Genomic DNA, 23,426 nt, shown 5'->3' on the forward strand with positions numbered 1-23,426 from the left:
CATTCGGTTAATAGCAAAAATTTAAATTTAAAGTGCATTTTTCTCACTAATTTTAAACTATTTTTATTATTTTAGTCAATATAATTATTTTTCATTAGATATATTATATTGCTGGCAAACCAACTTCTTGAGAAATACTCGGAATACAAAAAACCCCTATATTTGGCCTTCGTCCATTACACCAAAGCTTTTGACAATATTAAACGCGCATAATATTTGAGCCCTCCACATCCGACAAAATAGAAAACGCATACATAATTATATCATTTTAAAAATATCTACCGCAATATTACCGCCAATTTAAAATTTAACAGCACTGGCCAAACATTCCGAATCCTCAAAGGGGTCAAACAAGGGGACTCGCTCTCTCCTAAACTTTTTACATTATTGTCCTCGAGGAAGTGAAGGAGAAGAAGCTGGTGGCTTTATAGATGACAAGGGGTATTGTAGTAAGTGACAGGAGGCTAACAAACCATCGGTCTGCCGATGACAATATTTTCTTCGCACCTATAGACCCATGATGACATGAGAATGCTTGAAGACCTGAGCAACGCTTACATTGCGACACTTGCGATGAATCGGTCCAAAACACAAATAATGACCGATAGAAAACATTGGATCGAGGTAGTTAGGCAAGAATTACAATATTATGTCTACGAATGTATCTACTTCGGTAAGAAAGTCACTCGTCAAAATAAAATCGCCTGGAAAAGCTACTGGTTAAGTAAGGTAAGGGAGGTTTGCCAATCTCCCTTCGTCGATTGAAAATTGTAATAGTATGCATAAATGATAATTTTCAATTATTAGTCACCCACTCCATACTCTTACTGAAGAATATAATATATTCTTAAAATATCTTCTGTGGTACATATTATCGCAGATGTACCCACAGCAGATTTAAAGTAAACTCTTTATATATCTAGATATATTAGCCAGTTAATGATGTAGGTAAGTTACAACTTACACGGTTTGTTTAAATTATAACGGAAAAAAATGAGTAATTTTTCGTAAGTAAAATAAATACCCGCTCATCTCTTCAATTAGTGACAGTTAAAATTCAATCATTCACTTGTGTTCTATAAAAATATAATTATTCGAATAAGTATTCGAGATTTTAATTAGTAACGATAATTTCGCAAATTAAAAACGCACATTCATTTGTGAATTTCACACCAAAGGTGCTATGCGGAAAATAAAAATTAATTTCTCATAAACTCTTTTCGAAGACATGCCGAAATTGCAGAGCGTTATAATATTATTACTTAATTTGTTTCTCGTAACTGGCCATGAATTAAAACAAAAATTGAATGCAGAAAAGGAATGTACTAAATTTGATCACATAAGTGATAAAAGTGGTGCTGTAGAACTAGAAGAGACAGATCATCGTCATGAAAGAAATGGAATACACGATGGTAAAGTAATAGATAGTAATAAAGTCATAAGAAATGATGAAAGTGAAGCTTTAAGAATGTTATCACCCGTGCTTGACTTTGTTCAAAGTTTAAAAGGTAATATTGATTCTTTTGTGAATTTACAGAGCGCATATGCATAATTGATTTTATAATTCGAAATACTTAATGATATGCCACGATTTTTATCATTATCTAAACATAGATACTACATTATATTTGCAAAGGTCTGTACTGGAAAATAAAGTAAAAAAAGTACTTAATGAAAAAGTCACAAAGACGCATCTAATTTTCAATTTTTTTCAATTCATGTCCAAAACGGTGCATTCAACTGAATCAATATCTAGTTGTGAAATACAAAGTGTAATTTGCCCATATTATTCTATATATTTTGTGTCATTGGTTTTAATTATTTTTGTATGAAGAAATATGCACTTCTTGCAGTTTTTTTATGTTTATCCACGCAAGCCAATGAAAAAAGTATTAAAATCATTTTTATTTTTGTAATTCATAAAATACGTTAATTTCCTGTCAACTGTCAACATATTATCTATACTAATATTATAAAGAGGTAAACTTTGTTTGTTTGTTTGTTTAATTGTAATGAATAGGCTCAAAAACTACTGGACCGATTTTAAAAATTCTTTCACCATTCGAAAGCTACATTATTTACGAGTAACATTGGCTACTTTTTTATTTTGGAAAATATAGGGTTCCGTAAGATATTTCAGTTTTTCGGAAACAACCAGAAAATTTACTTATTTTGCGTACGCCCCCTAAACTATAAAAGATAGAACTATACAATATTCTAAGTAAATGTAGATCTTATAAATATCTACAAAAATGTCCACGACACACTATACCTATCTATGTCAAGTGAGGCATAACAACCATTTTTTTATTTAAAAATCTTGATTTTTTTTTTTGACAACATTTAAACGGATTTATTTTACTCATGCTAATAATCCTTATCAAAATAAATTATTTCATCAATAAGTACAGTTTATGTAGAATATATTTGGTCTTTGAATGATTAAAATTTGACGTTTGGTTTAGAAGTTATGGCGAAATTAAAATATTGCGATTTACGCCCGTTTCGAAGTGCGCGCTACCAATGCGGGGATGCGCTCGTGGAAAGGGACCTGTCACTATTCACTATACATTAATTAATAGATATTCCGCCTTCCGTGCGGCTTCGCCCGCGTAATTTAGGAATGTCACGGAAACCGTACATTTTTCCGCAAAAAAGAAACATATGTCCTTTCACGTGGTCTATTCTTCATGTAAATAATGTACCAAGTATTGTACACAAAGAAAAAAAAAGGGCTACAGAAAACTCTGCGATGATATACGTTTAAGGATAGATATCCCACAATAACATTTTTTTGTCATTTACTTTTAACTTTAAGGAATGGCTAATTTTCGAAGCAATTTTTTTAAATGAAATAAGGGGGCAAACGAGCAAACAGGTCACCTGATGGAAAGTAACTTCCGTCGCCCATGGACACTCGCAGTATCAGAAGAGCTGCAGGTGCGTTGCCGGCCTTTTAAGAGGGAATAGGTTAATGGGGGAGGATATGGATGGGAAGGGAAGGGAATAGGGGAGGGTAGGGATGGGAAGGGAATAGGGGAGGGTAGGGAAGGGATTAGAGTAGGGGGTTGGGCCTCCGGTAAACTCACTCACTCGGCGAAACACAGCGCAAGCGCTGTTTCACGCCGGTTTTCTGTGAGAACGTGGTATTTCTCCGGTCGAGCAGGCCCATTCTTGATGAAGCATGGCTCTCCCACGTATAAACCAATACGGCAATAGTCCTTGTTTAATTAAATACTTTAAATACATTATTATTGATTATGGCCCTTTACAGCATATTATGATTTAAATTCTTAAATGAATATTTTCGAGGATATTATAAGAGATTTGAAAATTGCGGAACGTAGCTTTTGCGGCAGCAGGTACCGACCAATGCGGGCCACGGGTAGTAATGAATATAAATTATTTAAAATCAAAACTGCTGAATCGATTTTAATCATTTTTTTAGTGACATAGGCTATAATATATTTTATACCCGTGCGAAGCCGGGGCGGGTCGCTAGTTGTTAATATGTTTTTATGTGGTCGCTGTATATTTTGTTGTTTATTCTTTTAGATCGTATAGATCGTATTCATGATAAAGTGAATATTGACCACATACAACATTCAAAGCAGTACCAAAAGGAAAATCATCAATCTTTCGATTATTCGCAGAAATACGGTAAGTTTTTTACATTTTTTTTACAATTATTTAGGTACTCCCTAAATTAATATCTATGTCTCAATCATGTGGCTGAATCCACTTTTTGATTGAAAGACTAGCGCGTTCATTGAATAACAAAAGTAGAAAATCAAAATACTTATAAATAGTTTTATTGCAAAAACTATTCATATTTGATTCTTATTTAATTTTTTGTAGGTTATAATAATTATTATTGGAATTATAGAAATCCTAACGAAGTAAATGGAATGAAAATTGTCAACGTAACGGGAGTTAAAAATGGAGACGTCAAACATGGCAAAGTAATGGAATGGAACCGTTTTGATCCTGACATTATTAATAGCCCAGGTATTTTTAACGGGCAAATGGCCCACCATCCATTCCCACCACTGCAACTCCTGTGTCGCCAGGATCAACAGTGGTAACCAACCACGAAATACCTTTGATATGATCTCAGGGAGCCCGAGGGACAAACTAAATCTGTCTTGGGACCCGCAACGAAATGAATCAGAAAAAGGGTAGGAGTAGGAGATATATTTTTCAATCTAATCGACCAGGTAGGGCATACAGTCAGGCCTGTCCCACTCGCGCGTTCAGGTATCGAACTGTAAGTACCCCTTGAAAGGGGCAGATCACAAGGGACTCACAAATCACAAGCGAGCGGTGACGCGCGCGCAAGATTTTTTTATATCTACGTACTGATTTAACCGCTGTGACATAATCGTTATTAATCTGATAAATATGATCAATTGAAAAAAGTCAAAGAAATATTTCAATAAAGTAATTTAAGACTTTAAAATACAAAAAAGATACAAAATACACAAACATAGCAAATAAACCAATTTGTTACAAACAAACCGCATACTACACATAAATAAACACAAGTTACTATGTTTAAGTTGTAAAAAATTCCTGACCAGCTCCTACACTATAATCGAATATACGTTGGGTTACTAAAATTTGATTATTACTATAAAAAAGTTTGCTATTAGTAGCTATAGTAATTAAAAGAAGATTATTTTATTTTTTAAAAGGTGACAATCTTGATTTCGTCAGAAAGGGTACCTCTTACGCGATAGAAAGAGAGCGCACATGTAGGCGAATATAATTGTAGGCACCTAGCACTGCGCGGTCGGAATTTGAACTTTATAGTATCGTAACATGAGTTGTTATTTTTTAAACGGGTTTCACGAGTGGGAGTTTTGTTGGTACTACTAATATATATATTCTGTGATACCGTGTTTAGCACAATATGACACAGAGTGAATAATAATATATTTAAGTAAAATAAATACACTCGATATTTTTTCTAAAGCAGCAATTTTTCTACTTGAAACCTGTATACCTGATCGAAATTCGTAACCAGGTAAGAGACCAGTGCGCACCGTACACCAACAATATATTGACTGTAGCTATTTTTCAATTGAAGACGTGAGTTGAAGAACACGATAACTAACAGTAAAAAAACTTGCCGTTTTTTTGCAAAAATGGAGGCTTTAGGGTAAAAAATGATTTGAAATAAAAATACTTTGGATTTCATGTGTAAGGATATTATATTAGCCAGGTGATGAAGTAGATAAGTTACAAGGTTTGTTCAAATTGTAAGGGAAAAAATGAGTAAATGTTCATGTTATGTTACAAAATGTTAGTTCAACGCACTTCAACGCACGTCTTCACTTCGGCTTGTACCCTTTCTCACACATTTTTTTTTATTTAAGGCGAATATAAAATACTTGATCATAACGGCCAAGAAACCGGAGATGTTAAAGTTGAATATACTGTTAATGGTAAGCCATGGAACCCTACAGCAGACCTGGGGTCACTTTTGCCTGAAGTCAATCTTGGACTTGATGGTGAGTAAACAATGTTAATAAATCTACTATTGCTTTTGCTCGTGGCGTCGCCCGGATATTTTTATTTATTTACTAGCTGTCCCGGCAAACGTTTCTTTGCAATATAAAGTATTTCGCCCGTATTATTTTATTGAAGTGAGTGAAGTGACTAAATAAGTATGTCACCATGGCAACGTCCATCGCTATCCCGTCGCACAAACAATGGTCGCCGTCAGTCTCGAGTTGTAATAATTTACTATTATTTATTCAACAAATGCACTTATCAATATAATAAGTACCCAGTAGCCGATTCTCAGACCCAGTGAATATGCATATAAAATTTGTTTAAAATCAGTAAAGCCGTTTCGGAGGAGTACGCGGCCTAACATTGTGACACGAGAATTTTATTTATAAGACTATTACTTACTGCGGCGCAGCGACCCAAATTGAGTCCTTGGCCTCTGATACAAGCACAAGCCATTTCTTCCGATCCTGTGCGACCTCTTGCCATGATGCTGATGCCAATCGTGGCAAGATAATATTTTATTTACTACAGTGTTTCGTAAACTTTAAGGGTGGGTTGCATTATGTCGGCACTACATATAGGCGAACGCGTTGGCCGACGCGTTGGCCGGCGCGCTGGCCCAATGTGTAGAATGGGCGAAATACCTACCGCCAACGCGCGAACGCCCGTTGGCCAACGTGTTCGCCTATATGTAATGCTGACATTAAAGGCGTGGTTATAGTTACAGTTACGGTCAAAGTTATGGTTATAGTTAAGGCTAACTTAACTTTGACCACAGAATTTGACAGGTGTCTGTTGCTGTTCCGACAAGGCTTTAAATGAACGAGGGCGGGGGCGCTGCTGGTAAAGGAGAACTGTCAAAAATAGCGTTTCTGTATTTAGGTGTTTGACTGGCAAGTGCCAACCTTCGGTGATTGCAGAGGCACTAAAAGATAGACAACGTGCTTTTCACTAATTTAAAATATTAACGCTCTTTATTTCAGATGATCTTGGGATCGATATTAACAGTGAAGAAGAAAATACCGAAGATATGAAGTATAAAACCTCGCCCTTATGGCCCGGAGAAAATAGAGAAAAGAAGTATAAAACCACGCCCATATGGCCCGGAGAAAATAGAGAAAATAAGTATGAAACCATGCCCATATGGCCCGGAGAAAATAAAGAAAAGAAATATAATACCATGCCCATATGGCCCGGAGAAAATAAAGAAAAGAAATATAATACCAGGCCCATATGGCCCGGGGAAAATAGAGAAAATAAGTATAAAACCATGCCCATATGGCCCGGGGAAAATAAAGAAAAGAAATATAATACCATGCCCATATGGCCCGGAGAAAATAAAGAAAAGAAATATAATACCATGCCCATATGGCCCGGGGAAAATAGAGAAAATAAGTATAAAACCATGCCCATATGGCCCGAGGAAAATAGAGAAAATAAGTATAAAACCATGCCCATATTGCCCGGAGAATATAGAGAAAAGAAGTATGAATACCTGCCCACATATGGCGTTAAAGAATTTAAAAAAAGTGAAAAAGAACGATTAGCTAAGAAACATTCAAAAAAAATCTACAACAGAGAAAATATTGTCACAGTAAATAATAAAAATGGAAGCTATACTATTTCTAAGCATCTAGAATACTCTGGTAAGGCTAATATTGGTTAATACTGATATTTTAAATTAGAAAATGTATTTGTACGTCTGTTACCTTCACACATAAGTAATTTTAAAAAGAAAGAAAAAATAGATTATGTTGAGTATCAAGAAAACAATGAGAATTATAAAGAGAATAATTTTTTAATTTCTGGAAGAAACCGCGTAAATTTTTACACGCTTTTCAAATTCAAATTCTTTATTAAGCATACAATAATATACAATAGTATAAAAGCTAGGTAGCGTACATCACGTCGTCTAATCCTATGCTAAGTAAAAACTTGGGTTATGGCAATCAGACAACGGATGCACGCCGAACAATTATATCCTAATATATATTATTATTTACACATTCACACACACAATCACACTACACTTTATCACGTAAAGTCTCTTTCGGCGACGTGATGCGCGCTTCGTTCGGGAGCCTCCCCCGGAACCTCCGGTAAACTACACCGGCGGGCCAGAACTCCTCCACCTCGAAGATGGATAAAACTTGAGTCGGCACTCTCACCACAAAGGAACTGAAATTTACTTTGTGGCGAGAGTGCAGACGCTCCACCCTCAAGGTGTAGGTGGTCTTCTCGCGGATGTAGTTTACGACGTCTTCGACCGTCATGGACCAGTGCAGGCGCGACACGTAGAGCGGCGTCGCGGGCACCTCGCTCCGCACGTTATACGACGATCGTCGCGTGGAAACCGTACATTTTTCGGGACGAAGTATCTCTATTCCTTTCGCCTCCGTGGTCTAGTGGTATAGAGCGTGGCTCTTGACTCGGAGGTCGTGGGTTCGATTCCCGCGTTGGAAACGTGTTATATCCAAGTTTGGTTAAGAGAATGCAGGCTGATCACCTGATTGTCTGACAAGTAAGATGATCCATGCGTTGGATGGACATGTAAAAAGTCGGTCCTGCGCCTGATCTCTCGCTAGTAGTGTCGGTCTTCCCGCTTCCGTCCTACTGGGTTATGAGAGTAAAGGAATAGATAGTGCTCTGGTGTACTGCGCACACACTTGGGCACTCTTATATTCTTTTTTAATTTTTAGGTGATTGGAGTAACGGAAATCATAACGAGATAAATGGAGTTAAAATTGTTAACGTCACAGGAGTTAAAAATGGAGACATCAAACACGGAAAAGTATTGGAATGGAATCGTTTTGATCCATTAATTATTAATGATCCAGGTAATCTTTACGGTTCTTTTCTTTTGAAACGACCCTCTGCAAAATATTTCGGGACTGGCTTTTATTTGGCTCTTAATACATGTGCAAGGTTTCGAATTAATTAGACTACTGGAGATAGAGAAAAAGCGTGCTCAAAGACTCCGTTACATACATTGCTTCTGTCACAGATTACTAGTATATATTTGTAGAGCTTCTGTTTAGTTTAAGCTTGTAGTTTGAAAATTTCTTTGCTTTAAAAATGGCATTTGACAAGCTGTCAACTGTCAATGTCATATTCCTCATTTTTTTTAATTTTTTTTTTTTTTTAATGTTAAAATATAACGGGGCCTATGACGTGTAATATAATATTATACATTTTTTTTAAGTTTCATGTTAATCTGTTTTGTTCAAAGGTTTCTATGGATATTGTAATTTCGTTTTTTTTTCTCTCGTTGTACTTTATGCTAAGTGTGTATTTTTCTTCCTTCATCGCTGCGGCGAGCTTGGATGGGTTTAATAATTATTACAAACAGCATAAACATATTTTATTATTTTATATTATTATTATATATTAACTATTTATATATAATATATTAATATATTTTATTATTATTTTAGTAATACAATATAATATTTTATTTTGGTAGTTTTATGGACTCAATCGAATTAAATGAGGATTTCTTTTCATGCTCTTCTTCGTCTAACAGTTTTCTTAGTCTTGACAGTGGTGATGGCACACCATCTTCATTCTCTGCTCATGAACAGTTATTAAGTTCCTTTTCCTCTTTCCCTAATAACTTCAATATTGTACACGTTAATGCTCAAAGCATACCGCGGCACTATGCCGATATTCTGGAAATGTTTAGTGATTCTCCTGTCTCTGCCATTTGCATCTCAGAATCTTGGCTAAAGCCCTCTCTTTCATCTGCTGCTTTTGCTTTACCGGGGTATAAGTTGATTCGAAACGATCGCTTGGGCAAGAGTGGTGGTGGAGTTGCCATTTATTTGCGCAGTGACATCGATCATAAAATTATTTCCGCTTCGCCTAGTAGATACTCCGGTTCCGTTGAATACCTTTGTGTTGAAGTCACTCTACATCATAAAACTATTTTGCTTTGTGTGGTCTACAGCCCTTCTATACGTATAGATTACTTTAGCATCCTTGAGTCTGAGCTTGCCACACATTGTCCAAACTATGAACACACTGTGATTACGGGTGACTTTAATACTTGCCTCTTGAAACCCGACTCGCGCTCCTTTAAGCTCCGTTCCTTGTTGTCGTCCCTCAACCTGAGCATCCTCCCGCTTGCAGCAACCCATCACGTCCCAAATTGCACTGCTTCCCTTTTAGATCTTCTCATAACCTCCTCTCCTGACCTCATTGCGTCCCACGGCCAATTTCCTTCCAACCTTTCCTTTCACGATTTGGTTTTTCTTTCTTTTAAAATTAAACCTCCCCGCCGAAAACCTACATTTCTTTTCCTGCGTAGTTTTAACAACATAGATTTGGAGGCACTTAAACGTGATTTAATTGATACTGACTGGTCGACTGTCTACTCTGCCAGTGACATTGATCTTAAGGTAAGGCTGCTAACTGAACTTTTAACTAACATCTTTAATAAGCATGCCCCTCTCAAGAGAGTCAAAATTAAACACGCACCAGCACCTTGGCTATCGTCTGATATCAGAACTATGATGGCCAAGCGTAATCGAGCTTGTTATCGCTATAGAAAACGACCGTCTGACGAAAACTTAGCAAAGTACAAGTATCTCCGGAATCTCTGCAGTCGTCTGTGTAGAGATGCCAAAAGACGCCACATACATTCATCCATAGATCAAACCAACCCTTCCCAACTTTGGAAATTTCTTTCTACACTCGGAGTAGGAAAGACTTCATCATATTTAGACAACACCTTAGACCTAAATTCTCTTAATTCTCACTTCTCTCGGCCTCCTGTAGTCATAGATCGGGTTACTAAAGAGCGCACCGTATCCCATCTCTCTTCCTCTCCTCTCCCTCCTTGCACTGCGTTCTCATTTACACCTGTTACTGAGGACGATGTTATTAAACATATGGCAGCTATTAAATCTACTGCTGTAGGTAATGATGATCTCAGCTCCCGTATGTTATCCCTTTCCCTTCCCGAACTCTTGCCAGTTCTCACTCATATATTTAATCACTCCCTGGCAACGAGCTGCTTTCCTTCGGCATGGAAACGTGCCGACGTCATTCCCTTGCCCAAAACCCCTAATCCCTCTTCCTTATCCCATTACAGACCCATCTCCATATTACCTTACCTTTCCAAAGTACTTGAACATATTGTGCATAAACAGCTTTCCCATTTTTTATCATCCAACCATTTGCTTTCCCCTTTCCAATCCGGCTTCCGTCCTGGTCACAGTACTGTGACAGCACTGCTTAAAGTTACTGATGACCTACGCCTTGCTTTAGAAAATAAATGTATCTCCATACTAGTGTTACTTGACTTTAGCAATGCGTTTAATTCTGTTGACTTCGACATCCTTCTTTCAGTCCTTCGCTCCCTTAACCTCTCCTCTTCCGTGATAAACTGGCTAGATTCATATCTCCGGGGACGATCACAGCGAGTCCGCTTTGGTGAGGCTGTCTCTGACTGGTCCGATCTTGATGCAGGAGTGCCTCAAGGTGGCGTTCTCTCTCCTCTCCTTTTTTCAATATTTATAAATAATATCACTCTAATAATAACATCTTACTTCCATCTCTACGCGGACGACTTGCAGATTTATCGTCATTCTCACATTCTGGATATTGACTCTACGGTTGGCGACATTAACTCAGATCTCGAACGCATAGCAGATTGGGCTAAGTCATTCGGCTTGTTAGTCAATCCTGGCAAATCACAAGCAATAATTATTGGCAGCAGGTATATGACACAACGGCTTAGTAACGTGCCTAGTGTCATTTACAATGGTACCGTAATTAATTACACAGATTCGGCCAAAAACCTAGGTATAATTCTAGACTGTAACCTATCGTGGATTCATCAGGTCACTGAAGTGAGCAGGAAAGTGCACTACTCACTGCACACGTTGAGATGCCTCCAAAACTTTTTACCCATACAGACCAAAATTTTCCTTGTCCAAGCACTCATATTTCCCATCCTCGACTACGCCGATTCCTGCTACCTAGACGTCACTGAAGAGCAGTTAACGAGGTTGGAGCGCTTACAGAACCTCTGTATCCGTTTCATATTTGGTCTGAGAAAGTATGATCACATCTCGGCCTACCGCTCCAAACTCAAGTGGCTTCCTATTCGTCTCCGTCGCAACTCCCATATCCTTTCCATGCTTTACAACATCCTTTATAATCCTCTCTCTCCTCCATACCTCCTTGACCGCTTCAACTTCTCTCGCCCTCCCGATATCCCATGCAGGTCCAACGTCCGGTCAAACCTCTCCCTCCCCTCCCATCGTTCCAATTTCTACTCCTATTCCTTTACTGTTCATGCGGTCAGATTGTGGAACTCGCTTCCTCACACCATCCGTGATAGTCCCACCATTGCTGTCTTTAAACGTCGATTGAAAGAGCACTACCTTGAATCTCTATCCATTTAAGTACCATTATTATATGTACATATAGTATTTATTTATTATAGTTATATTATTATATCTTATAAATATAGCATTTTGTATTATATTGATATTTATTTTTTATTTGTTTTGTCATTTTCATATATATTATCTTTTGTCGTTTTAGTATTATAGTATGTATTAGTTTTACTTTTAACGAGCATATATTATTATTGTAAATTTAATGTAATCATATTCGTGCACGTCCTATCTGCTGTTTTAATCCTATCTCTCTCCGTAGGGCTGCTGGAAGAGATTTCTTTTAGAAATAAGCAGATCCTTTGTGTCGTCTTTCTGTGTAAACTGTTATATTGTTATATTTCCTGTGCACAATAAATTATAAATAAATAAAAATAAAAATGCAGGACAATCTCGTAAAAGAGTGGTGTGATTGTGTTGTGTTGTCTCCCTGCTGTCGCCTGACACCATCAGGCATTTGCATCAATAAAATCGCGCGTTTGTATCGTCACAGCATAGTAAAAGGAGGGGAAGTAAGTTATTTTCATACAAAGGCACCGCGCGCGGCTTGTATGTGTGCGCTATAGTATCAATGTGTTGCCACGTAGCGCACACAACAAAATCTCGGCGGTACCAGCCTTGTTAAACTGGCCGAGATTTAGAGATTTAGACTATAGCGCACACATACAAGCCGCGCGCGGTGCCTTCGCAATAAGCATCGCAATAAGATTCATTTTAGCTTAGCATAAAACTGTAGTCACTCGAGCGGATCTTCTCTATTTTTCATGATTTTTTAAATATCTTTGGAAATAAACAATAAAAACAAAATTGTTCGGTTAAAGAGTTTTTAATATAGATTTACTAACAATTTATTCAAATATAATGTGTAATTATCCTAGTTAATACTTATATTTCGATGAAATAGATTTTATCGGATGTGAGTTTGTAAATTAATTACAGCCAAAGTATTATGTTTTATTAAAATGTTTATGGTTGAAGGTATTTTAAATATTGTGCTTTATATCTCATATCAATATGTTATTATATTGGAACTAGGTAAACCGGAAGTCGCGGAATAACAAATTGGGGTTTATCCTCGCCTTAAGCAGCCTTGTGCACTTTTTGTGCTGGATAAAAAATGTTAGCTAAGTGACCTGATCGAAATTCGAAAACGGGAGAGAGTATTGCCTCTGCTTCCACTCTCTTCTCTTTCTATCCGACACAAAAAAAATATTACCCTAATCGTACCCTTTTATTACACACTTTTTTTTAAGGTGAATATAAAATACTAGATCAGAACGGACGAGAAACCGGCAATATTAATATTAATTATACCACGTTTGTTGATGGCATACCATGGGATCCAAACGAAGACATTCATAAAGAAGAAAGACATTCATTGTACTATGGTGAGTTACCAAGTCATTTACTATACACAGATGCGTGTATGGCCGCAAAGCCAAAGCCCTCCAGTTCGATCCAAAGGTGGGACAAGGGATCGAACTCGAGAGGGTGTAAATTAAATTCTGGGTGTAGCCATGTACACTATTAGATCTCAGATACATAATACGGACTCGTACGGTGAAGGAAAACATTGTGAAGAACCTCGCACATTGAGTAGTCCCAGACGTATTGTAGTCAATACACGAACTAGTGTTCTTTCCTCTGGACTAGGTCGACTATGTTGCGATAATGACGTATATAGCCTTGGGCAACCATACGGACATTAACAAAATCATGATTTTGTAAATGTCCGTATGTCCAAGGCACTACAGTATTTGGCAACAGTATAACAAGTATTACAGTATTTGGTTGAATCCACTGACCTCCATTATACAAGTACGCTGGACTTATGATACCCTTTTAAATGACAGCTATTTTTTGTGCCTATTTGAAGTGGAATCAGCGCCCCCAATGCGGGGGAAGAGAACTAAATCTGACGTAAAAATGACGTTTGAATGTCGCCATATTGGCGCTGATAACAGTAGTGGGAGTACTTGGAACTAATACTAGTTTCTATAACCAATAGCGATTAAGCGGCCATTTGCAAGTTACGTCAGATTTAGTTCTCTTCCCCCGCATTGGGGGCGCTGATTTCGCTTCAAATAGGCACAAAAACAGCTGGGTATTAGAAGTCCAGCGTGCATGGAGGTCAGTGGTCAAATCAGACCGCAACGTGTCAGGTAGATGCACTTCTAAATTGGTACGAATTTGACAGATTTTCAAGACTTCTCTCGCAATTGAGATAACATTAATCAGTACAGAAATACATCTACGCGTCGCATTGCGGTCTGAATTGACCTTAAGCCATGCAAGCGTTTTTTTTAACATCTACTAGCTATTTGACCGAGCTTTGCTCGGTATTCGATGAAAATGACATTTTCTGAAAATGATTCCTAGCTAGATCGATTTGTTGCCCCCGTAACTCCCTACTTATATACTAAATTTCATGAAAATCGTTGGAGCCGACTCCGAGATTCCAATTATATAATATATATATATACAAGAATTGCTCGTTTAAAGATATAAGATAATATTATGACGACCTCTGTGGCTCAATTGGTTGAGTGTGTGGCAGCTCAAGCCGGGGGTCGCGGGTTCGAATCCCACCGATGTAACAAAAAGTTTTCAGCGTTCCCGGGTCTGGATGTGTATTAAATATGTGGATGATATAATAAAAATCTTAAATATAATATGTATAGTATAAAAGTATTAAATATATTTCCGTTGCCTGGTACCTGTAACACAAGTCCTTCAGGTACTTAGCATGGGGCCAGACTGACGTGGTGTGAAGCGTCCATAGATATTATATTATTAATACTATAATCTTTTGCTCTGGTTCTCTCACTGACAGCCATTATTATTTTCATTGGTCTGAAACAAATTTATTTCAGCTGATACCAGTAATCAAGGAAAAAGGGGATATTCGAAGACAAAATATACGAATAGATACGGACATAAGGAATACTCCAGTAAGTTTAGTCAAATTAATGCCGTTTGGGCGTGAAGAAGTAACAGACAGACAGACCTACTATTTGTGAATTTATTTTTTAAAAAATAAATTCAGATTCTTAGAACATATCATACAAACGGGTGAGAAAGCAAAAATAAATTTCTATAGTTTTACTAAAATATCGACATCTACATGGGGTCTCTCGTTCAAAACGTTAAAAAAACTTCAGACAAAAAAAATATTCAGCCACGTACTTAGGCAGAATATGCTATGGCTCACCGGTCTGGGCAGATAGGGCTACGATTAGCGCAGCCCGGCGTAAACTTTTACAAAGCCAACATCTCGCATTAATATTCCTATGTAAGGCATATAGAACGGTCAGTACTGAAGCACTTCCTGTCCTGTCGGGTGTTTTGCCTGTAGACTTAGAAATACAGCGCCGAGCTGCTTTATTATACTGCTTTATTATACTGCTTTATTATATGATTTTTTAACTATGAGAGACAGAAATAAAGTGAATAGACTATTTGAACCACTAGACTTTACACTACAAAATCTTATATCCGAGTGGCAGGAACGGTGGGATAATTCGATCAAATGTCGTCACCTGTACAATTTCTTTCCTTCGGTTCGTGAACGACTCGCCATGCAATGGATATAAATAGATCATTGCGTCGCACAATTCCTAACTGGCCACGGTAATTTTAAAGCTAAACTTCATGGATTTAAGTTAGTTCCATCTCCTTTTTGCGAGTGCTCGACCGAAGATAGCCCGCAAGAACAAACTGCTCATCACGTACTCTGGGAGTGCGGTCTCTGGCATGAGGAAAGAATCTGTTAAACAGCCTCCAATGTGTCTCTGGAGTCGCATATTACGACGACCTCGTAGGCAGCGCAAGGAATTTCAAACGTTTTTGTCATAAATACTATTGGAAACAATCGAACACAAGTTTTCCATTATAAATAAATGTCATTATTTTTTATGAAGTAGGCATATTGTATTAAGTATAACAAAAATTGTTTCCCGTGGTGCTTCCCCCTTTGTTCGGACATCAATGTCATTACAATTTGGCTGTCTCCCGCTTGCTTGGGGAGGGAAATTGGATATCTCCTACTCCTCCTACATTTCTTCTGATTAATTTCGTTGCGGGTCCCAAGACACATTAAGCTTGTCCCTCGGGCATCCCTGAGATCATATCAAAGGGTTTTCGTGGTTGGTTACCACTGTTGATCCTGGCGACACAGGAGTTGCAGTGGTGGGAATGTATGGTGGGCCTTTTGCCCGTTAAAAAAAAGACCTACTATTTATAACTACATGTTCCGCGCGGCTTCACCCGCATAGATTAGGAATTTTATGGGAACCATACATTTTTCCGGAAAAAAATAGCCCTTGTCTCTTCGCGTGGTCTATTTGACAACTATAATGCCAAACTATAGTGCCAAAAAACTTAAAAATTCATAAAGTAGTTCGCGAGATAAGCGCCTTCAAATATTTTTTCCGGTCTTTTCCACATTTTCCTCTGTTTCTTCGCTTCTATTGGTCTTAGAGTGATAATTCTCAATAAATGAGTTATTTAACAATGAAATAATTTTTCAAATCGGACTAGTAGTTCCTGAGATTAGCACGTTCAAACAAACAAACAAACTCTTCGGCTTTATAATATTAGCATAGATGGTCCTTATTTCCTTTGCAGGTTTCGGTAACAAGAGGTGGATAAGACAAAACAACGGCCGATCTGGTAAAGATATCTTCTTTTCAAATAAAGTTAAGGGCCTGTTTCACTAGGCTATCCACAACTTATCTGACTGAAAGAGTATGGAATTCTGTCAGATAAGTGGCGGATAGCCTATCCGGCTTTTATAAGGAAGTGGTGAAACACGCGCTCAATTTTTTTTTTTATGAAATAAGGGGGCAAACGAGCAAACGGGTCACCTGATGGAAAGCAACTTCCGTCGCCCATGGACACTCGCAGCATCAGAAGAGCTGCAAGTGCGTTGCCGACCTTTTAAGAGGGAATAGGGTAATAGGGGAGGGTAGGGAAGGGAAGGGAAGGGAATAGTTGAGGGTAGGGAAGGGAATAGGGTAGGGGTTAGGGGATTGGGCCTCCGGTAAACTCACTCACTCGGCGTGAAACAGCGCAAGCGCTGTTTCACGCCGGTTTTCTGTGAGAACGTGGTATTTATCCGGCCGAGCCGGCCCATTCGTGCCGAAGCATGGCTCTCCCACGTATAAAATGTAATATTTTCATCTACGCTTGGTTTGCTTTCGTCTATACTCGTAATCAAACTCAAACTGTGGTGGTATCCACAATTAACGCCAAAATCCTGCATCGCGCTATCGAAGTTTTCCAAGGGCGTGGGTATCCACAGCTGAATCGATCGCGTGGGTTTTGGAATGACCGAGTATAACACCGCGCTCAATCGAATTGCGGCCTCTACAGTCCACATAGTACGGGGTTTTAGAACAATCTTTTTTTATTACCATGAAGCTAATTGTTTGTGAGTTCATTTTGATAAGATTTACAACTTTTTTATTTGCGAAAAATCTCGAAAGTGGTAGCTAACAGAGATACAAAGAATTTCATACTTTGACTTGATGGTCCTAAAATATGGACTGTTTTATTTGTGGGACAATGTGACTTTTAAATTATATTATGACTATTAGACCCAGTTTCATCAAGCAATGTTAAATAAATAATGGCTTGTTAAATCAGTTAATGTTAGAGCTATCGAGCGTTCCACCATGCCCTAATGTCATGTTAAATCACCTAACACGGTGTAAAATTTAATTCCTGCTATGGAGGTCCCTTAAATATTTAACAGGCTGTTATATGAGTCAAAATTACAACTTTCAAAGACAATAATATGCAATATCAATAAAAGAATCTGTTTTGACTTTTGAGTCTTTCCGCCATGTTTCCGCTACGTGCTTATTATTAATTAATTTCATAGTTATGAATAATTATTTATTTTCACTTTGCCAAAAATTCAGCCTTCGGATTTTCCTTGACATTGCAAATATACTAACTTGTATCAAAATTACCAAACCGAAATATGTAAATAAAAGTTTGTATTATGATTCATGATTTCAGCTTTGACAGATAATAATTATTAACCTGGTAAATTAGGAATAACTATTATAGCGTAACAAATGTATGCGATCAGTGATATTTTAATTTGGTCGCATTATCTACTATTATATTACTATGGAAGAAAGTGACACATTGCAGCAAACATGTCGTATTAATCTTGTACATTGCAATTTCGTCGCCTTATAACAAGAATGAACGAATTGATAGTTGTTCACTCGTTGTTCATTTAACATTATATTTACTAATCCGCTGTTACATTTTTACTGTGGGACATAAGTATTTTAACAGTCTGTTTAATTTTCCAAGGTCCGTTAAGTAATGCCTTGTTAGGATTTAACAAACAGAGGTTGGTGAAATTGGGTCTTAATCTATTAATATACAAAAATCTGTAATTCTATTAATCTACCAATATACAAAAAAGGTTCTGTAATCAACAAAACTTGGTTGACTACTGAACCCCAAAACGGAACAAGCTTTTTTTGTGTATTGATTGGTTAATAGTTATATAATTTAAGAGTAAAATTGTCCTACAAATAGAACAATCCATATTTTAGGACCATTAAGCCAAAGTATGAAATCCTTTCTATCTCTGTTAGCTACCACTTTCAAGATTTTTCGCAGATAAATTTATTGTTCGTCTTATCAAAATGAAGAACTACTCACAAAAAATTAGCTTGATAGTTGAATTGGATTCCCGTACTAACACAATATATACCCACAACTCAATCTCAACTGGATGCTGTTAAGCATTCGTGTATCATCCTACAAAAAAATTACGTATTGAGTTATGAAGGCAGTCATGTTATTTAGATCATTTAGAATAAGACTACATTCATAACTAAAACTCAAGACACAACAACGCAAGCCCAACTCAATTAAAACCTATCAATTATACAAGATGAAATCTTATTATTCGCATTGACTTCAATGTATCGCTTTAATAGAGTTTTACGGTTTTTACTTTTTTTGATTAGGAAAATCAATTAATAATTGAAAACCAAGAGTGGATCAAGTGGTTAACTAAAATTTACAACAATCGAGCAATCATTCATTTTTCTCTCATAATTTGAGCCAACCTTAACTTACCTATTTCATAATCTAGAGAACATTTTATACTAGCCATACATAGAATCAATTTTTTTTTCCTGGTCGTAAAGCATGAATTTATGCAAAAAACGACAAATTTCAAATTGTTAGTTACACATTTGATCCGCTCAAGTCTTCAATTATAATTATTGATACAGTTAATTAAAAGCCAATATAAGTCAAAATTATTGTAAAAACAAAAATCTAAGAAATGGTCTTACTGCATTTCATTTTGATAAGTTTAAATGCCGTAATGGTTTTGAGCTATAGTACTGGCTCAAAACGGGATGTACTAGAAGAAACTGACAAAAAAGGAGATGTAAAAGTTAAAGAGTTTACCGAACAAGTGGATGCACTGAGAAATTTTGATGATTTTACTGGTAAAGGAGGTGTAAAACAAAATACACCATATGACATTGATACTGAAAATTCAGATATCGTTAAGAAAAAAATTGAAAATAGAGTAAAAAAATTCATAACACCACTAATAAACAATTTAAGTAGAGGCAAACAAGAAGGTATGCAATTGAATGATAAGAAAAATAATATTATAATAATTTTTAATGATCAAGGATTGGATCATGATATCAAAAGAGGCAATAACCAAGACACAGTGGTAAAAGATAAGAAGAAAGATGATTATAACAAAGATGATCAAGAATTATTATACACAGAGAATGGACGCAGATGGTTTTCAATGGTGTACCAGCTCCTAAGAAAATATGCACTTGGTACAGATTTTAAATATTTTTGGGGTAATTCAAAAAGGTGCTCGAGAGCCTAAAAGTGACTATCAGATCCTCGCGGCAGGCTGAGGACAAAAATTATATAAAATGCCACTTTATGACCTAGGCTATAAGTCTCATTTGGCTCTACGCCACTACAAAGCAACGGTGGCAAAACTAGAACAAATCGGTCCAATCGTTCTCGAGTTTTAGCGAGACTAACAAAATTTATTTTTATTTATATACTAGCTGTCCCGGTGAACTTCGTGTCACTTTAAAACCTTCCCTGGACTTCTACGAATATTTTAAGATTAAAATTAGCCCAATCCGTTCAGCCGTTTTCGAGTTTTGGCGCGACTAACACATTTGAAAGTCCACTTTTATATAATATAAGAGAAGATACTATACTCGGCGAAACATGGCGGTAGCGGTCATCGACTTCCTGTCAAAAACTTGATATTTTCTATATAAACCGTGATTGACAATGGAGTGTCAGATGTTGTCAATCGCGGCTTTGGATAGAAAATGACAAGTAATTGACAGGGAGCGCGCTACCGCCATGTTTCGCCGAGTACATTATAGTTAATTTTAAATATTTGCAGATTCAGGTTAGTACAATGTATTTTTTGTTCCACAGGTAGCAAAACTTCGTTGGTGCCGATCTTCTAGAGTTCCACTTCAATCTTCTGCAGCAGCCTATTATTTTAACCGATTTAAAAAAGGAGGAAGTTTCTCAATTCGACTGTATATTATATAATTATGTTATTTGTTTGTTCGCGGATAACTTTTCCATTTTTGAACCGATTTTGATAATTCTTTTGGGTTGGAAAGGTGATGAATTCCAGGTGGTCCCATGATAAGGAAATACTGATTACCGACGAAATTTTTCGTTAAAACTTTCTGTTTTTGGATCGTAATAATAAAAATACTTCAAATTCAAGCATCATAATAATTATTTCATTATATAAACCTTTTTTTAATACGGGAAGTGAACTGCATCCGAGGCAGCACTGGAGAAGCACCATCGATTTCATAAACTGCTTCTTATGAAACGATGATTGTCGTATCACTTCCCCCCTAACTGGCATTGACTTATCACTTGTTTCCTGGACTTCCACTAATATTTCAAGATTGAAATTAAGCAAATTGTTTCAGCCGTTCTCGGGTTTTAGCATGACTAACAAAATTGAAAATTCATTTTTATTTACATAGATTTTAATATTTTCATAGCTATAAAAATCAAAAATCGTCCACATTAGTAGCAAACCGAATCCCGAATTGCCAGAGTATTCGTATCTGAAAGGTGTAAAATTGTATCAGTTTTATTATAGACCGATTAATATATACGTGGGAGAGCCATGCTTCGGCACGAATGGGCCGGCTTGACCGGAGAAATACCACGTTCTCACAGAAAGCCGGCGTGAAACAGCGCTTGCGCTGTGTTTCGCCGAGTGAGTGAGTTTACCGGAGGCCCAATCCCCTACCCTATTCCCTTCCCTACCCTCCCCTATTCCCTTCCCTTCCCATCCTTACCCTCCCCTGTTCCCTCTTAAAAGGCCGGCAACGCACTTGCAGCTCTTCTGATGCTGCGAGTGTCCATGGGCGACGGAAGTTGCTTTCCATCAGGTGACCCGTTTGCTCGTTTGCCCCCATAGTTCATAAAAAAAAATTTGGTCGCCACTAAACTCCAAAAGGGGAATCACGACCCTCAGCAATGAGGAACACGCCGCGAGGAGGGTGGAACTTACTATAGTAGTATTTGAGTTCCGGCTGGCAGCGCAGGCGCATGGCTCCGCAGACGGACTCGTAGTAGTATCCGTCCATGCACACCACCTGGGGCCTGAGACCGGAACAGGCAGCAACACACAGCAACAGGCAGCAACACACAGCAACATACAGCAGCACGCAAGACGAAATGAAAACATAATATTATTAACATACGAAATTGTAGTCTAGGTAATCACAATATGCAGTAGAGTTAACTGTTTCGTAACAATATAAAACCTATAGCCTAGATTCTAGAATCTAGGTCGTAAAGTGGCATTTTATTTAAATTTTTGTCAATCGCGGTAACGCGACGCGATGGTCGAAAAGCCACTAGGCCTTGGTTATATCTACCAAGTAAAGTGGTGACTGGTGAGTCCGTTGCGACTGGTAAGACTTTCGGCCATTTGTTTGGCCAATAGTCTAGTCCACTTTACTCGATAGGTTAGGCCCACACACATTCCCACTGTATCTCCTGTGTCGCCAGGTTGATCAGCGGTATCCATAATCCAACCACAAAAACCCTTTGATATGATCCCAGGGAACCCGAGGGACCTGCTAACGCTGTCTTGAGACCCGCAACGAAATTCATCAGAAGAAAATAGGAGGAGTAGGAAGAAAATTGGGCTTTGGCCCACCACACATTCCCACCACCCGATAGGTGGAACAGGGCACTTAATGTGAAGTCATACTTGACGAGCTCCCAGCAGTTGAGCATCCAGGTGGTACAGTTGCTGGTGTTGACTCCACCACGCAGCTTCATGTCGAGGGTCATCGGCTTGAAGTATTTCGGCTTGGAGTAGGAGATCTGGCAAGTGCCTGTGAGAGTATCCGTACTGTTGTAATATATTAACAAGTCGGTCTGTTACCTCTTGGTACTCTAAACACTGGGCCGTTTTGGTGAAATTGGGGATACTTTGAGTCCTGGCAACGGATTCTGGAATAATATATACTTTTAATATTATAATTGTGAAGAGTTTGTTTGTTTGAACGCGCTAATCTCAGTAACTACTGGTCCGATTTGAAAAATTCTTTCAGTGTTAGATAGCCCATTTATCAAGGAAGGCTATAGGCTATATATTATCACGCTAATACTAATAGTTGCGAAGAAATAGAGGAAAGTGTGGAAAAAACGTGGAAAATTATTTGCAAGGGCTTATTTGAACGTACTGGAGCAATTTTTATGTTATTTGGCATACATGAAGAATAGATCGCGTAAAAGGACATAGGTTTCTTTTGCGGAAAAATGTGCGGTTTCCGTGACATTCCTAAATTACGCGGGCGAATCCGCGCGGAACATCTAGTAAGTATCTATCCTTCTCTGGAACTCAAAGTATCTCCATACCTTTCGGCAAAGTTGGTTCAGAGGCTTGTGCGTGAAGAGGTAACAGTCAGATAGACACACTTTTGCATCTATAATATTAGTATGGATTAAATGTTTCCAAATAAAATAAAATTACAATTTTCATGTCCTTACCTAGCCCTGCCACCACTATAACCATTATCACAGCAACTCTCATGTTATCTGCATTCACAGGTAGTGTTCACAGATAAGTAGAGCAACAGATTGAGAAATGAACAAGGGACGATTAATAACTTTTCGAAGAAATAGACATAGAAGAATAAAATGTTTCGAATATTATCATCCACAGAAAATACTTATATTGTTAACGGTGCCATTCCGATCTTTGTTGATTTTTGATGTGTGTTTTTAAAATCGACCACTTTTAAAAGCTCGGCAATGATTGTAGATAGCTACAAAGTGCAAAATAGAAAGTTATAGAGAGTTAAATTAACTTTTATTATGTCTTACAACAAAATTTCCTAAGAAGCACCGTTTAAGAGAAATAACTAAAAAATGGGACCTACTTTTTCTCCGCTCCTCAGGCCCACTTCGGAGGGGTCA

At 37.5% G+C, this 23,426-nt stretch overlaps 2 protein-coding genes across 3 annotated transcripts; one reads left to right on the forward strand and one right to left on the reverse strand.

Annotated features, from left to right (window-relative positions):
* The first annotated feature begins 1,119 nt into the window (after window positions 1-1,119).
* Window positions 1,120-20,702, forward strand: LOC121738037. Of its 2 annotated transcripts, XM_042129851.1 has the most exons (10): window positions 1,120-1,508; window positions 3,556-3,660; window positions 3,859-4,008; window positions 5,379-5,513; window positions 6,501-7,163; window positions 8,217-8,354; window positions 13,175-13,309; window positions 14,795-14,872; window positions 16,548-16,592; window positions 20,394-20,702. In XM_042129851.1, exons 1-10 carry the CDS (start codon window positions 1,229-1,231, stop codon window positions 20,423-20,425), a joined length of 1,761 nt encoding a protein of 586 aa, XP_041985785.1. In that variant the 5' UTR covers window positions 1,120-1,228; the 3' UTR covers window positions 20,426-20,702. The 2 variants fall into 2 exon arrangements, with proteins under 2 accessions (XP_041985785.1, XP_041985786.1); XM_042129852.1 differs by lacking the exon at window positions 16,548-16,592.
* On the reverse strand, window positions 20,692-23,079 carry LOC121738038. Its single transcript, XM_042129853.1, has 4 exons — window positions 22,998-23,079; window positions 22,213-22,339; window positions 21,505-21,596; window positions 20,692-21,052 (listed from the first exon to the last, which is right to left on the reverse strand). Exons 1-4 carry the CDS (start codon window positions 23,038-23,040, stop codon window positions 21,012-21,014), a joined length of 303 nt encoding a protein of 100 aa, XP_041985787.1. The 5' UTR covers window positions 23,041-23,079; the 3' UTR covers window positions 20,692-21,011.
* Window positions 23,080-23,426: the final 347 nt, after the last annotated feature.

Source organism: Aricia agestis, chromosome 22, assembly GCF_905147365.1.
Source record: "Aricia agestis chromosome 22, ilAriAges1.1, whole genome shotgun sequence".
Lineage (NCBI taxonomy): Eukaryota > Metazoa > Arthropoda > Insecta > Lepidoptera > Lycaenidae > Aricia > Aricia agestis.

Excerpts from the sequence above, each read along its gene's own strand:
- LOC121738038 (XM_042129853.1), bottom strand. The coding sequence starts at position 23,040 with ATGAGAGTTGCTGTGATAATGGTTATAGTGGTGGCAGGGCTAG. Across the intron at positions 22,340-22,997 it reads TATAGTGGTGGCAGGGCTAG|GCACTTGCCAGATCTCCTAC; the intron begins GTAAGGACATGA and ends ATACTCTCACAG. Across the intron at positions 21,053-21,504 it reads GGAACTCAAATACTACTATA|ATACGAATACTCTGGCAATT; the intron begins GTAAGTTCCACC and ends TACACCTTTCAG.
- LOC121738037 (XM_042129851.1), top strand. The coding sequence starts at position 1,229 with ATGCCGAAATTGCAGAGCGTTATAATATTATTACTTAATTTGTTTCTC. Across the intron at positions 1,509-3,555 it reads CTTTGTTCAAAGTTTAAAAG|ATCGTATAGATCGTATTCAT; the intron begins GTAATATTGATT and ends TTATTCTTTTAG. Across the intron at positions 7,164-8,216 it reads TAAGCATCTAGAATACTCTG|GTGATTGGAGTAACGGAAAT; the intron begins GTAAGGCTAATA and ends TTTAATTTTTAG.